Raw genomic sequence first — 14,541 nt, 5'->3', positions numbered from 1 at the left:
TCCATTAAAAAAAAAAAAAAAAAAAAAAAAAAAGTTAAAGACACTTCTGAGTAATCATTTCATTTCAGAGGCTTAAAGTTTAAGAACTCTCTGACTTTTAGCTTTTTACTTTGTAACTTTTGAGCAGGCTATCCCTTGTTCGGATACTTTCTGATGGAGGTGCTCTCTGCACACTGACTGCAGAGCAGTGCATTCCTCCAGCATCCAGCTTATGTGTGCCTCTGAGTGCACGTGCACATGTGTCTGGGGAAGTGGGGACAGGTTTCTCACGTGGAAGGACTGGACAAGTGAAGGAGGCCCTGGGCGGGCAGTTGGAGGCCTTGTTCTGGCCAGACTCACAGGCTGAGGCTGTGAGTGAGTCACTTCAGTCCCCTGGCATCAGTTTCCGCATCTAGACAGTGACTGTGCTGGCCTCTGCCCTCCCCACTGGCACTTGAGCCCTCTGTGCTGAGGATGGGATGAGTCAGAGCAAAGGAGGTTAACGCTTCAGGCTCACTCAGGAGCTTACCCCCTTTCCCAGGAGCCCCAGGGATGGAGCAGATTCTCAGCTTTGCCTCCTTCTGGTCCTGGCAGACACCCAAAGATCAAATCCTTCGTCACTGGAGGAAGGCCTCGCAATACAGTGGAAAGGGCTTTGGAGCCAGGCCTCCTGGGTCCAGTTCTGCCTTTGCCACTCACTTGCTGTGTGTCTCAGGAATGTTCTTTAATGTAGAGGCTCCATGCGTGCGAAATGGGGATGGTAACAGCCACAACTATATTTTGTGAGATGTCAACCAACGCTATAAGTGGTTGTGCCTAACCCATAGCTGGGTTTGATATACAGGAATAACTAGTTATTATGGTTTTCTCATCACTCACCATTGCACTCAGCACCCGGCCAACATACTGGGGGTCGTCTCTGTGGGCCACATCAGTAGCAGGGTCACGGCGAAAATTCAGACTATTATCCAGCAGAGAGAGGCAAATGTTCAGAATGCCTTCTTCAAACTGTTCAAAATGGGACCATATGTTATGATGAAAGAAATGACAAATAGTATCAGCTTATTGAAGGTGTGGGAGCTACACTGGTAAGAACCATGGGCTCTGCCCAGATCCTTCCACTCCACAGCCTCCAGAGCTGAGAGAATCTGAGGAACAACCACCCACCTTGGGCTTTAACCCTGCAAACTCATCCAGAGCTCTCGCTCTACACAAGGCCTTGCACTGAGGCCCCTAAATTTAATGGCACTCCCTCACTGTTATGAACTTGAGAGCAATCACTTGGCCTGTCTGGGCCTCAATTTGTCCATCTTTATAACAGGGGATCAGACTGAGCTCATCTCAAAGTTTCCATCCAGATCTGACATTGATCTTGAGCATATTACTCAGACTTTGGGGGAACTGATTAAAAAGATAAAATGTCTCATTAAATTGGAATTTGAAGCCATTTTCACAATATTTTGTGAAAGTCTTATTAGACTTTTGTCATTGCTTCTCAAATGGATAAGGCCAAGCTCTTTCTTGCCTTATAGGGTCTTTGCATGTGCAGTTCCTTCTACCTCCAGTGCTCTTCCCCAAGAGATCTATCTGGCTCCTTTGCCTCCTTCAGGTTTCTGATCAAAAGTTCTTTTCTAAGAGAGGCTCAGCCAGATCTCGTCCTTCAAAAATATCTTCTCTTCCATCCCCGGGTGCACCTTATGCCCTTACCCACCCCGCTCCACTTTCTTTTTGAATGAAATTTAACACAGAACCCAACATATAAAACTCAACATATAAAATATATGGCAGATGTGCTCTGGTTGACTACAGAATGGGGTCTGGACATGGCAGAGAATGCACCTGTCCACCCCCTGCTGGACATGCAAGGTACCCCACCCAAGGCGCTTCATTGTAATGTCTTCATTTGTCTACTGGAGAAAAGAAAAGGTGGAGGGAATCCCTGGATGTTTTTTAGGCTGAGCAAACCTGGGAACTCTGTGGACTCAGATGTCATACTAATGAAGGACCTTTGAAAGGTCGAATGCACACACCAAGGAAGCTTCCTCACATTCTTACCTAGAATGAATAACAGAAACTACATTATTGTCCCAAGTGTCTCTACTGGGCCTTATCCTCATTTGTGCATCATGGTACCAATAACACTTCATTGCATCAAGTTAGTTATGTGTCTGTTTTGCCCACTAGATTGTGACCTCCTCAAAGACAGGAAATCTGTCTTATCCATCTCCTGTATCCATAGTGTGCAGCTTGGGGCCTGGCACATAGTAGGTCATCAGTAAATGCCTTCTGAATGGATGAATGAACAGAAGGCAGGCGAATGGACAGATTTGGGAACTTCCACCTATCTGTGGGGCCAGCGGCTGAGCTTCTTGGGTATAATAGGGACATTACCACCAGGCTTTATGATCTTTTTACCTGTCCATAGTTCCAGCCAATCAGGCTAATGTAACTTGCTCTTCCCATGAAGATGACGCCAGCATCTTCCTGAACATACTCCTCTCTCTCATCATGGTTACTCATAAAGACACTATCATCTGTTTGACACAAAAAGCAGATATTAGGGTTTATAGAGAGGACTATAGAGACCAGTCATCCTCTCAGTCCTGAGTATCCTCCTGGGGGCTGGAGCAAGCCCCACCTGCAACCCTTCATCCAACCTCCACTGAGGAGTGAAGCCTTGGGCTATAATGCTTCCACCTCATAGTACGGGAACTATGAGTTTGAAAAAGAAGCTGGGATGACCTGAGAATCTGAAAATGAGACCCTTGGGAGTGAAACACTTGCTTCTTCAGGCACAAGCTATCTCCACACTGCAGAATTGTGCTGTGGTCATTACACCATACTATAGAGTTTTCAAAAGCCCATGACATCCCTGCAATAGCTCCAGAAATAGCAGGATGTCCATTTAATGGTGAGGAATTTGATGCTTAGAAGGGTAGAGTGACTGCCAGACACACAAAGTTGGTTAAGTGGCAGAGCTGGACTCAAACCCCTGGCTTCTGACTTCTAGCTTCTGTGCTGTTTCCATATTCCAGAAACTCCCTAATCAAACCTGAGCCCATGAAAATCATTCCCCCCATCTCCTTTCCATAGGCATCGCTTAGCTGATGGCTGGGAGTGTGGGTGGCTAGGTGCCTACCTTGCAACCAGGGGTTAAAGAGCAATATGAATGTTCCAAGTATAAGAGTGGAGTCATTGCCCTCGGAGGAGATCTGAATGCTCAGCGTGTATCTTCCTATAGGTGCATTGGCAGGACTGAGGATGGAGATGCTCGCAACATCGTTCTCGTTGCGCAGAAGTTGTGCACCCCAGCCAGTGCCACTTATCCTGTTGGAGAGTGGAAACACAGCCTTTGTCTTGGCCGACTCTGAGGGGTAAGGCCCTGTAAAAGAAGGCATAGGACAATGGAAACCAAGTAGTGTTGGCCAGGCTGTGGGGAGAAACCAGATTCCAATGTAACTGCTGGGGCCCTTTGGGAGACATCATACAATGAAGGATTGTGTTATGGCACTGGAAGCATCTGGAGAGACCACGTGGGCCAAATGCCTCTTGATGTGAAGACTGTGACCCTCAGACTCAGAGACAGGCAGAAACTTGCTCAAAGTCACACCAAGTCGATGGTAGAGCTGGGCTAAAGCCCAGGGCCACCACCACCACCAACCCTTAGATGCACAGCCCCAAGGTCTACTCAGATGTGTGTTGGCTGGGGGAGCAGGGAGCAGGTACCTGTGGAAGCTGTGAATGTCACACGTCTGGAACAGCTGAGACATGGGTATAAGGTCAATGACATGTAGATGAGTTGGCCTCTCCGCACGATAAGCTCCTGGCTGGAGAACTTGTCTGTGTGATGTGCCTGCTCATTGAAGCTTATCTGCCAGTCGACACTCTGGAGTTCTAAAGCCGTGAGACAGAAAAGAAGACTTGAGATCCTCAGAGGCAAGGGATGGTGGTGTGGGGGAAAAAGTATAAGTTACCAAAGAGACTGCTTTTGGACAGGGCTTGCTGGGGAAGAATCTTCTAGGAAGAATCACATTAAAATGCAAGCATAGCAAGCACTTTGCAACTTATTGCCATCTGCCTTTTCAGGCTGCTGAAGCTCTGCACATACTAGTCCCACTTCCCCCTCCACCTGGCCAACTGTCACTCAGCTCTCAAAGAACTAGCTTCACCCAACCGACCAGGAGAACTGAGTAACCAGTTCTGTCCACTTTATCCTCCTTCCTCTGTGGATGGGGGCTCACGTAGAACTGGGGGGAGGCTACTTCTCTCGAATCCACCACCCTGGTTTGGCTTCCTTGCTTTTTCCTTTGTGTCTTCCCAGATACCGGCCGTCTTCTATCACTCCAACACCCAGCAAACATTTAGCTGTGTCATCTGTACTTTATATGTGCAACACCTCGGTGTTGGCCTGGGCATCTGATACTGAGGAGGATTGTGTAACCCTGACAAGCATTTCAAGGCTGGAGATTGGGCAATCACTGGCCTGGAAGGTCTTTCAAATGCTCACTGGCAAGAGTGGTCTAAGGCCGTGAGATCCCTGGATAAGACCCTGAGGATTAACACTTCAAAATCCACCTCCAAACTTCTCAGGTGATTGTGGAGGTGAGGGAGCTAAGCTGAGAAGGATTTCAGAGAAGAAAGATTCCAGGAGATATGAGGAGTTTAGCCGATTTAAACCTTTTGAGATATTTAATTCCTTTGAGTTACATTTGAGATGTTCACCACCCATTCTTCTGCAAATGAAAGTGGTCTCTGTCTTTATGATGTGGCCATAGCTATGATGGGAGTGGAGTAGCCCATCCCAGCACCAGGCACAACTCTTGTTTATAGGTGTCTGTCTGTGTTCATCAGAATGTGCCTTCTTGAACTTTATATTCTGATGCCTAGCACATTGCTTGACTGTATTAGGACAGTTAGACAAACAACTGAGGGAATAAATGAGCAAACAAACATAAAACTAATGTCATGCAATGACTATCATGACTAGAGCTCTAAATTTAGTCTATAAGGAAAGGTATATATGGGGTATTCATTCAATAAACATATAGAGAATACATATTATTTATAGAACACTATGTAAAGCACAATGTTGGGCGTGTGAAAATGTATGAAAAGTAGTTTGAATCCTCAGAGAGCTTCAGGAGTGCATAAGACAACATGTCAGAATGAATGGTGGAATGAGGTAAATCCAATCTCCCCCAAAAAAGGTGTCTAGGAGATGTGGGTAAGAATCACTTTCAGTTATAGGGATCAGAAAAAATTCATTGAAAATGCTGGGCCTTGAAGGAAGAGAGAATTTTGTCAGGTGCATTCCAGACAACAGGCAGAGAGGCCCAAGGCCCAGGAGAGCAGGTGTCTCATTTGGCTAGAGAAAAGGCTTTGCACAGAGGAGAAAGGGGAGGCAGGGAGGGCGTGGCTCCAGGGTGGGCCTGGGGCTGGGGGCTCCCATCCAAGCAACTCCGGAGATGGGCAGAGGTGGGTAAGAGACACTCTCTTGAGTAGGACGCAGACTCGGGTGATGAGCCAAAGGCTGCTGCTGAAGCAGGGCTCAGGAGGTAATCTCACCTCCACTTGGAGTACTAAAGATTCATTCATTCAAATGCCCACTTGTTCATTCATTCATTGAACAAATGGTTATTGAAAGAATAAATTAAGTTTTTTTTACTCAGGAAAACTAAAACATTCATGCAATCAAAAATATCTATTGAATGAAGGGCAAGGCAAAGGGAGAGAAGGTGGGACAGAAGAAGATGAATGCTCCTGTATGTAGACATTGAATGGCGACAGCTCAGATCTCAGGCACCCTCTGGCAAACATCAAGCTCTACATGACTTGCAGAGAGCTGGTTTGCTAAAGGCTAGGACTCTTTAGGGCAACGTCCCCACCTTTTAAACCCCTGCCTCTTACGAACTGTGCTCACTGCCTTCTGTGCATGGAATTCGGTAGAGCTTTACTCACTGTCTCATTTTAGAAAAAAAGAAGAGCTCTTAGAAATGTGTGGTCTGAGGTCACACAAGCCTCCCTGGAGATTCTTCCCCGCTCCCAAACCCTAAAGGATATGTGCCTTCTCCCCAGGAGAAGCTTATTATTCTTGACCATGGACTCTTTGAGAGCAGCAATTATGTCCCCAGACAGCCCTCAGTCAAGCACAGGGGTGAGGAAAGAGGGGTGGCAGCGACTCCCATCTATAGCCAGCTTCTGCCTTCCCTCCAACAGGCCCACCTCCTTCTTTGCTGTGCCGAGGGTTATGCACTGTTTGCTATACTTGTGCCAAGAACGGAGGCGTCTCCACAAATAACAAGAGTGGGCGAGGATGTGGAGGAAAGGGAACCCTCCTACACTGTTGGTTTGGAATGTAAATTGGTGCAGCCACTATGGAGAACAGTACGGAGGTTCCTCAAAAACCAAAAGTAGAGTTACCATATGATCTAGCAATTCCACTCTTGGGTGTATATTTAAAGAATACAAAAATACTAACTCAAAAAGATACATGAACTCCAATATTCACAGCAGCATTATTTACAATAAAAAGACATGGAAGCAACCTAAATGTTCATCAACAGATGAATAACTAAAGAAGATGTGGTACGTATATACAATAGAATACTACTCAGCCATAAAAAAGAATGAAAATTTGCCATTTGCAACAACATGGATGGACCTGAAGGGTATTATGTTTAGTGAAATAAGTCAGATAGAAGACAAATACTCTATATTATCACTTATATGTGGAATCTAAAATAAAAAATGAAACGAATGAATATAACAAAACAGAAACAGATTTACAGATAGAGGGAACAAACTATAGTTACCAGTTGGAGGTGGGGGGACAAGAAAGAGTTAGGGGATTAAGAGGTACAAAGTACTACATGTAAAATGAATACATTACAAGGATAGACTGTATAGCACAGGAAATACAGCCAATATTTTATAGTAACTTTAAATGGAATATAATCTATAAAAATATTGAATCACTATGCTATATACATGAAACTAATATAATATTGTAAATCAACTACACTTCAACTTAAAAAAGGATTTGTATGAAAAAAAGATGAATCAACATGCAAAAGTACACACAGCCAGTTTACATAGGTTTGCTTAAGTCCTGAAAAATAAAACAATTCTAACTATCAGAAAAATAGTAGCGATGTCTCCCTTTCATGCCAGAATGCAGTGGCTTGTCTGCAGGGAAAATGAAGAAGACTGAGCTCCAGGGTGCCTTGGCTGCAGAGACACCGAAAGGAGACGAAGGGCACTTTGCGTGGACTAGGGGAAGTCCTGGGGTGACTGAGATGGTCACCTCTGCCTCTCCCAGCATGAGCCCCGGCATGAAGGAGTCTTGCTCCTTCATGGGGTGCTCGTGGGACATGCAGGGCTTCTCTGAGCTGGAGGGTGAGGAAGAGCATGACACATTTGTCATCAGTCTCCTATGTGTCAACTGCTCTTAACAGTACACAGAGCACCCCTTCAGGTGCGGGGAGGAGGGGCACCTGAGCCCTTACTGCCGGAAGGGCATCGTGTGTAACCTTTGTGGCAAATGAGAACACGCCTTTGCCCAGTGTCCCAAAGTGGTTCACAATCCCGTGGCAGCTCAGCTAACCGGCGTGGCTGGGCACTGAACACCTGCCTGCCTGCCAGGGTGAACACAGAGCCAGCTTACCCCTCTTAAGTGCCAAACCTTTTTTTTTTTAAACCATTTTTTATCGTTTTTGAAAGAGATCAATGTTTGTTGAATTGAGAACATTGTTAACCCTGGCTTCTGTCAGGGTGTCTATCTTTTGCAGCTCATCCCGTCCCCTTTTAATTTGCTGCTTCTAATCTCTGTGGTCTGAGAGTTTGTGAAACCAGTGTTGTTAGAAGTGTATGTAACCTGAGTCAACAGGCTCTGAATGGTAGCCAAGGGCCTCTCTTATGGCATTAAAATGCATGGACTTTGTGACAGCGCTTTCAGTGGCTCAGAAGCCATTCTTCAAAGAATCATGGAATTGAATCTGGAATTTTCCTGCTGGAAAGGACCTAAAAATTGGTCTAGACCAATCCACTGGTTTTCCAACAGATGAAACAGGACCAGAGAGGTTAAATGACTGGGTCAAAAATCACATAGCTGTCTGGTGCCAGAGCTAGCCTAGAGTAGAGTTCCCTGACCCCAAGCCTGGTGCTCATTCCACTACCTCTCACACCCCACAACATTTTCCTCAACACTTGAGGGCCCAGAAAGTCTGCTCTTTCCAGAATAATAAGCCCAGGGGAATGCTAAGAAATCATCTGGGGAAGGAAGCAGAAGATTTGGCAGGAGCTTCAGAATACTTGGGAGATACGGAAGGGACAAAGGAACATAATCCAGGGTGTACTCATTGCCCCCTGGGGTACCATATCTGGATTAACGTGGCCCCACTTCTTTGTGGCCTTCCCCTTCCCCGTTCATTGCCATCAGTGAGAAATAGAGGTGTTCCTGAGTAAAGAAAGGTTTGCATTTGCATCTTAGCCTCAATAGCTAGTGTCCCCAGAGAAGCAGCTGACTGGAGCTCATCTGCAACCTCCGGACTCTCAGGAGAAAGATGGAATTCCAAGGGAGCTGTTAACTCTGAAATGTATTTGGGAAATAGGCCAAGCTAGAGGGCATTGGGTCTACTAAGTGTTATCAAGTTAAAATAGAAAAGACAGTACACTGCTTTTCTTTTAACTTTTGTCTTTCCTTTATGTTTTGCTATTTCCTTGTGGCTTAGAATGTAAAATCGATTGTTTAAAGTTTTGTTCTGAATAAATATTTACCTTTTGTATTGCTAAAAAAAACCCCCAAAAACAGTACACAGAACACCTTACACCTGTCATCGATGAAATCTTACAGAAACTGCAAACTGAGGGGGGGATTAGCAGATACACACTACTATATATAAAATAGATAAACAACAAGGTCCTACTGTATAGCACAGGGAACTATATTCAATATCTTGTAATAACCTATAATGGAAAAGAATATATATATATATATATATATATATGTATGTATAACCGAATCACTTTGCTGTATACCTGAAACTAACAGAACATCGTAGATCAAGTATACTTCAACTAAAAAAAAAAAAGAAAGAAACTGATACCTTATTCGAGGTCATATACCTAATGATTGGCAGAGCCAGGATTCTGAACCCAGGTCTTACTGACCCTCCCTGTTGCCATGGTCCCCTGTTCTCCACCTGGGAGGGGGACCCAGGTGGTGAGAAGCCCTCACTGTGCATTGTCCTCCCTTCTGGCATTTGCATCCTGACGGAGGAGAGAGTGAGCACCTGGAAGGGGAAATGTGTTCCAAAGGGCATTCTACATGGGAGGTGAGTAGAAGAGGAGCATCCCTGAATCCCGAGGGGGACGGCATGTTGAGTGCACGCTCACAAAGCCCCCAGGTGGTTCCTGCCTCCCTCGGTCACCGCCCCACTCATGAACCCTAGGATCGTTTCTGCCAGCCCCAAATCAAGGATCTGATGATCCTGTCTGTGGATTATCCAGGGCCTTTGTTCTCCCACCCACCACCCCTTGGCATAGCACTAATCACAGCCAGAGTGTTCTAGAAAGGATAGGGCAGGGGGTAGGGGAGGTGCACAGCCATCCAAGTTTCTTCTTGAGTTTACAACTTCCTGGATGTTTATGAGCCTCAGAGCTGTTTTTTACACCTGCCTGGATGAAGGGCAGGGATGAAAGGAGAGTGGCTTCGCCCTTACAATTGACTCATCAACACAGACTCTCAAAAACATCAGAGGGAGAAGCCTTGGAGACCGAGCATCTCCCCACACCCTTATTCTGGCTGTGAGGACGTGGAGGCCCATGAGATGGTTTGCCCACAGTGGGATGTTTCTGAACGCTCACCCAGGGCCCGTCTCACAATCCCACACTGCGTCCTTGAGTCACTGCTTAACTCTACCATCAGGCCGGGGGCAATTTCCCCAATTTCTTTATCCTGAGAATATCAGTGCCACCAGCAACACTAATGTGGTAGCAACTGACAAATGTCTATCCCGGGGATTCCCTGGTGGCGCAGTGGCTGAGAGTCCGCCTGCCGATGCAGGGGACATGGGTTCGTGTCCAGGTCCAGGGAGATCCCGCGTGCCGCGGAGCGGCTGGGCCCATGAGCCATGGCCACTGAGCCTGCGCATCCGGAGCCTGTGCTCCACAACGGGAGAGGCCACAACAGTGAGAGGCCCGTGTACTGCAAAAAAAAAAAAAAAAAAAAAAAAAAAAAAAAAAAAAAAGTCTATCCCAGTATTCACTTGCTCCTTCTTTCTTGGTAATAAAATCCCCCATGTTAATGACTAGGCTCCCCTGCAGCTGGGGGTCATGTGAATGAGTTCTGGGAAATGACTTGTAGGTATAGTGATGTGTATTAACTTCTAGGAAACCTCTTTTTCTTAAATTGAGGTGAAATTCACCGTTTTAACCATTTAAAGCATACAGTTCAGTGGCATTTAGTATATTCACAATGTTGTACAACCATCACCACTATCTAGTTTCAGAACTTTTTCATCAACCCCAAATATATCCCCCACTCATCTGCAGCCACTCCCCATTCCCCCCTAACTGCAGCCCCTGGCAACCATTAATCTACTTTCTGTTCCCCTGGATTTGCCTATTTTGGTCATTTCATATCAATCGAGTCACACATGTATGTAGTCTTTGAGTCTGGTTTTTCACTTAGCATAATGTTTTCAAGGTTCATCCATGTGGTAGCATTTATCAGTAGCTCATTCCTTCTTTATGGCTGACTAATATTCCACTATGTTTATATACTGTATTTTGTTCATCCATTCATCAGTTGAGGGACATTTGGGTTGTTTCTACCTTTGGGCTCTTGTAAATAGTGCTGCTATGAACATTCATTTGCAAGTATTTGTTTGAATACCTGTTTTCAATCCTTCTGAGGAAACCACTTTTTCAAAAGTTGGCAAATGCCCTTAGCCTGCTTACTTCCATCTTCTTCCACCTGCTGCCCGGGGTGTGGGTGTGATGTAGACTCAACTCTAGACCACGCATGCCCTCAGGACATCAGAGTGGGGAACTGCACAGAGCCCAGGCCCCTGGGGATTGTGCAGCTGTCCTCTCCACCAGGATGGCCTACATCCAGGTCTATTGTGTAAGGAAGAAGTAAACTTCTGTCTTGTTTATTTCTCTAAGCCACTGTTATTTGGGGTTCACTGTCTTTCACAGCTAAACCGAATTACATATACCTGATAATGTAACCTCCCCTTCTTCTGTGGTCCACCTTTGGCAGGGGTAACATGAGAAGCACAGAACAGATTCCAGATTGTGAAAGCAGGCTCACTAGGCAACTGTCTCCATCCTTATCAGCTGGGCTCTGTAATCGAGTCACCTGCAGCAGGTGGGGAGGATGACTTGTTTGCAGGTGCGGGACAGGGGTTTTCACTTGCTGTTTCTGGGAGGACCACAGAGAGCTGCTGGCAGGTGCCCATCACATAATGATACTCTAGGGGCTGCATCTTCCCCACCTGCCCAGATCCTAGTCCCTAGGTCTCTTCTCTAGACTAAGATTTTTTTTAATCTCACAGATTTCTAGAGTTAATTAGGGCTGAGAGATAGATATATTAAAAATCATCTAGCCAAGTGTCTTCAAGCTTTTTGTTAGAGACTTCATTAATACAGAAATACATTTCGTACATTGCTTACACACATGGGTCTATAATTGACGTAAAGTTTCACAAAACAATACTAACCCTTACTATGTACAATGCACTGATATTTTCTTTTTGTTTTTTTTTTTAATTTGCTGACCACAATCCACTAAACTGATTTCACAACTTGCTAATGGGTGACAACTGGCAGCTTGTAAAACAGTGATGTGATCCAATATTCCCATATGACAGGTAAGAAAGCTGAGGCATTGGAAGGGGAAGCCATCTGCTGAGGTCACAGGGTAGTTTAGAGGCAGAGCTTGGCTCAGAAACCAGGTCTTAGATCTTGGTCACTGGTGGACTGTGAGTCACTCCCAATGCCCCCCTCAGCTCCAGGCACCGGGATGTTTCCAGCTCCTAGCAGGGCCCCCACTAGCTTCAGCCCTTGCCACCCTCTCCTTTCTCTCTCTCTAGCCTGTGCTGCTTCCCTCCAGGTCGTGGGGAAATGGGGGTTCCCTGGGTGGCTGAGTGAGGGGCTGGTGAGGATCCCGGGATGAATGAGCCCTGAACAGATGGTCTGAGCAGCCTTGAGCAAGGTCTCAGCATCTCTGTAGAAGGGGACAGTGAAACCAAACATCCTTCCTTGTAGGGTTTTTGTTGGGATCCCACGTGTGCCCATCACTAGGGCCTGGTCCTCTGGTAGGGGGATACAAATGCCTTAGGATCCCACACATAATGGCACCAGCAACACAGGATAGAGGAGGGTTTGAGCTTTCTCATGGGCTGCCATTGAGGGCCTCAGATGCGCAGACACTGCTAAGCATGCGTGAGCATGTGTCCGCATGTGTCCTTTCATAGTTACAAACCCTTCTATGCTGTCATTCTCATTTCACAGACGAGTGATTTGAAATCCAGTCAGGTGATGTCACTTGCCAAATATCACTTGCTCAGGCAGAGCCTGGCCTGAGCCCAGACTGGGAGCCGGTGCGGCCTGACCACACGCAATTTCCACGCTGCCACCCTGCAGCCAGCTGAGGTCGTGGTGGCGGCATGGCCTGGGCACGGTTCCAGGAAGATGCCAGAGAGAAAGGGCCACCCACAGCCCCCTCCCCGCCTCAACATCATATGGTCAGCGTGAGAGGAGAGGAAGGAAGAAGGATTCTGGGCCCCCTTCGCTTCCAGAGAGAGTTTAGGATCCCTTAGACCCTCACCGAGTACAGGGAGCATTTGGAGAATTCATATTGGCCTAAGCCCCACCACTGACCCACGAAATCAGGATCTCGATCTCTGCGTTAGGGACAGCATTGATATTTTTTCCTTAAACTCTCCCGGTGATTCTAGGCCTACATAGCGTTTACACTAATCAAAGCTCCTTTCCGTGAATTCTCTCCTGTGAGCCACACAGCTGCTCTGGGAGGGAGGCAGATGGGGCAGTCACCATCTCCTGTTTACAAAGGAGGAAAACAAGCTGAGAGAGAGGAGTGCAGACTCCTTCGGAATCCCCCTCAGCCCCTACCAGAGACCTGAGGCCCCGTTCCTTACTTCAGCAATGGGGGAAAGCATTTCCTCACTTCAGCTCACACCCCAGGCCAACACGTGGGCCCTGGGGAAGGAACCATTGCTCCATCTGCGGAGCGCAGCCCAGCAGGGTGTAGGCTAAGCCGAGAAGTTATCTGAGGTGAACAGAGCAGCACGGACACAGTGCAGAGGCTAGGAAATGGGGAAAGAGCCGCTGGCATCCCAGCTCCCAGGAAAGGGTTTCTGTGCAGACCCACAGCCCAGAACGGCACGGGTCCTCTGCAGACTGGGGCTTGAGGCCAGAGAGGGTAAGTCCTGAAGCCAGCGCTCTGCCCAGCAAAGTGGCTGGCGGGAAAGCTCACCATCCCAGCGGGACAGGGCGTCAGTCCCCAACACAGAGGTTCTGGCCTTCTGCAGGCAGAGGTCTGCATCCAGGTTTGAACCTTGGAGATCCTGCCTCTGACCCAGGGCTTCCGAGTGGCTTCAAGGATGGGGAACAATGCTTCCCCTCCACACTGGGCCCAGCATCTGTGTCCACAGCCTGCATTCCTGTCTGGCGTGGGGCTCTGGCCTAGGTGCGTGGCAGGCAGACGTTGCTCGACCACTCTGTGCAGAAGGCTGCCAGGCCTTCCTCCACCACATCGCCCCCCACTCCGGGAGGCGGAATAACCGCACACCCCGAATTCCAACACGAACCTTAACTTGGAAGCTAGACGCAGCCCTCTCAGACCAGCACACTGCGACCCTGATAGTCCCCTGGGTCACACGTGCCCAACCACCCACGTTTCTTTTCCTGTTCCCTCCGCCCAGAACACTCCTCACTCCACAAAACTACTTTTTTAAAAAAAATTAATTAATTTGTTTTTTGGCTGCATTGGGTCTCCATTGCTGCACGCGGGCTTTCTCTCGTTGTGGCGAGTGGGGGCTACTCTTTGTTGCGGTGTGTGGACTTCTCATTGAGATGGCTTCCCTTGTTGCGGAGCACGGGCTCTAAGTACACGGGCTTCAGTAGTTGTGTCACGTGGGCCCAGTAGTTGTGGCTCGTGGGCTCTAGAGCACAGGCTCAGTAGTTGTGGCGCACGGGTTTAGCTGCTCCACGGCATGTGGGATCTTCCCAGACCAGGGCTTGAACCCGTGTCCCCTGCACTGGCAGGTGGATTCTTAACCACTGCGCCCCCAGGGGAGCCCCCACAAAACTACTTCTGACTGAGTCCAACTCATCGTCCATACCAAGTGCCACCTGGTTCCCAGGGTCTTTCCTACCCCAAACCATGGCCAAGATTAATCCCCTCCTCCTCTTGGCCCCCTGGCTCTTGCTTGGATTTGTAACACAGCCTAATGACAATCCACTTCGAGCCCCACAAGGGCAGAGACCGCAGCTCATGATCTCTGTGCTCCACCGCACCTCGTGGCTCTTTCACTG

General features: G+C 47.5%; 1 protein-coding gene across 1 annotated transcript in view; it reads right to left on the bottom strand.

Annotated features, from left to right (window-relative positions):
- Window positions 1–14,541, bottom strand: part of TGM3 (transglutaminase 3) — a 96,890-nt gene that overhangs the window by 31,056 nt on the left and 51,293 nt on the right. The window contains exons 2-5 of the mRNA XM_007465427.1: window positions 3,706–3,908; window positions 3,119–3,361; window positions 2,395–2,513; window positions 859–987 (exon numbers count right to left, since the gene is read on the bottom strand). Coding sequence (XP_007465489.1) covers window positions 859–987; window positions 2,395–2,513; window positions 3,119–3,361; window positions 3,706–3,908 — 694 coding nt within the window. The remainder of the gene's footprint in view (window positions 1–858; window positions 988–2,394; window positions 2,514–3,118; window positions 3,362–3,705; window positions 3,909–14,541) is intronic.

Source organism: Lipotes vexillifer, unplaced genomic scaffold, assembly GCF_000442215.2.
Source record: "Lipotes vexillifer unplaced genomic scaffold, Lipotes_vexillifer_v1.1 scaffold875, whole genome shotgun sequence".
NCBI lineage: Eukaryota > Metazoa > Chordata > Mammalia > Artiodactyla > Lipotidae > Lipotes > Lipotes vexillifer.
Note: the sequence above shows the minus strand (reverse complement) of the source record. Positions and strands in the feature narration are given on the sequence as shown.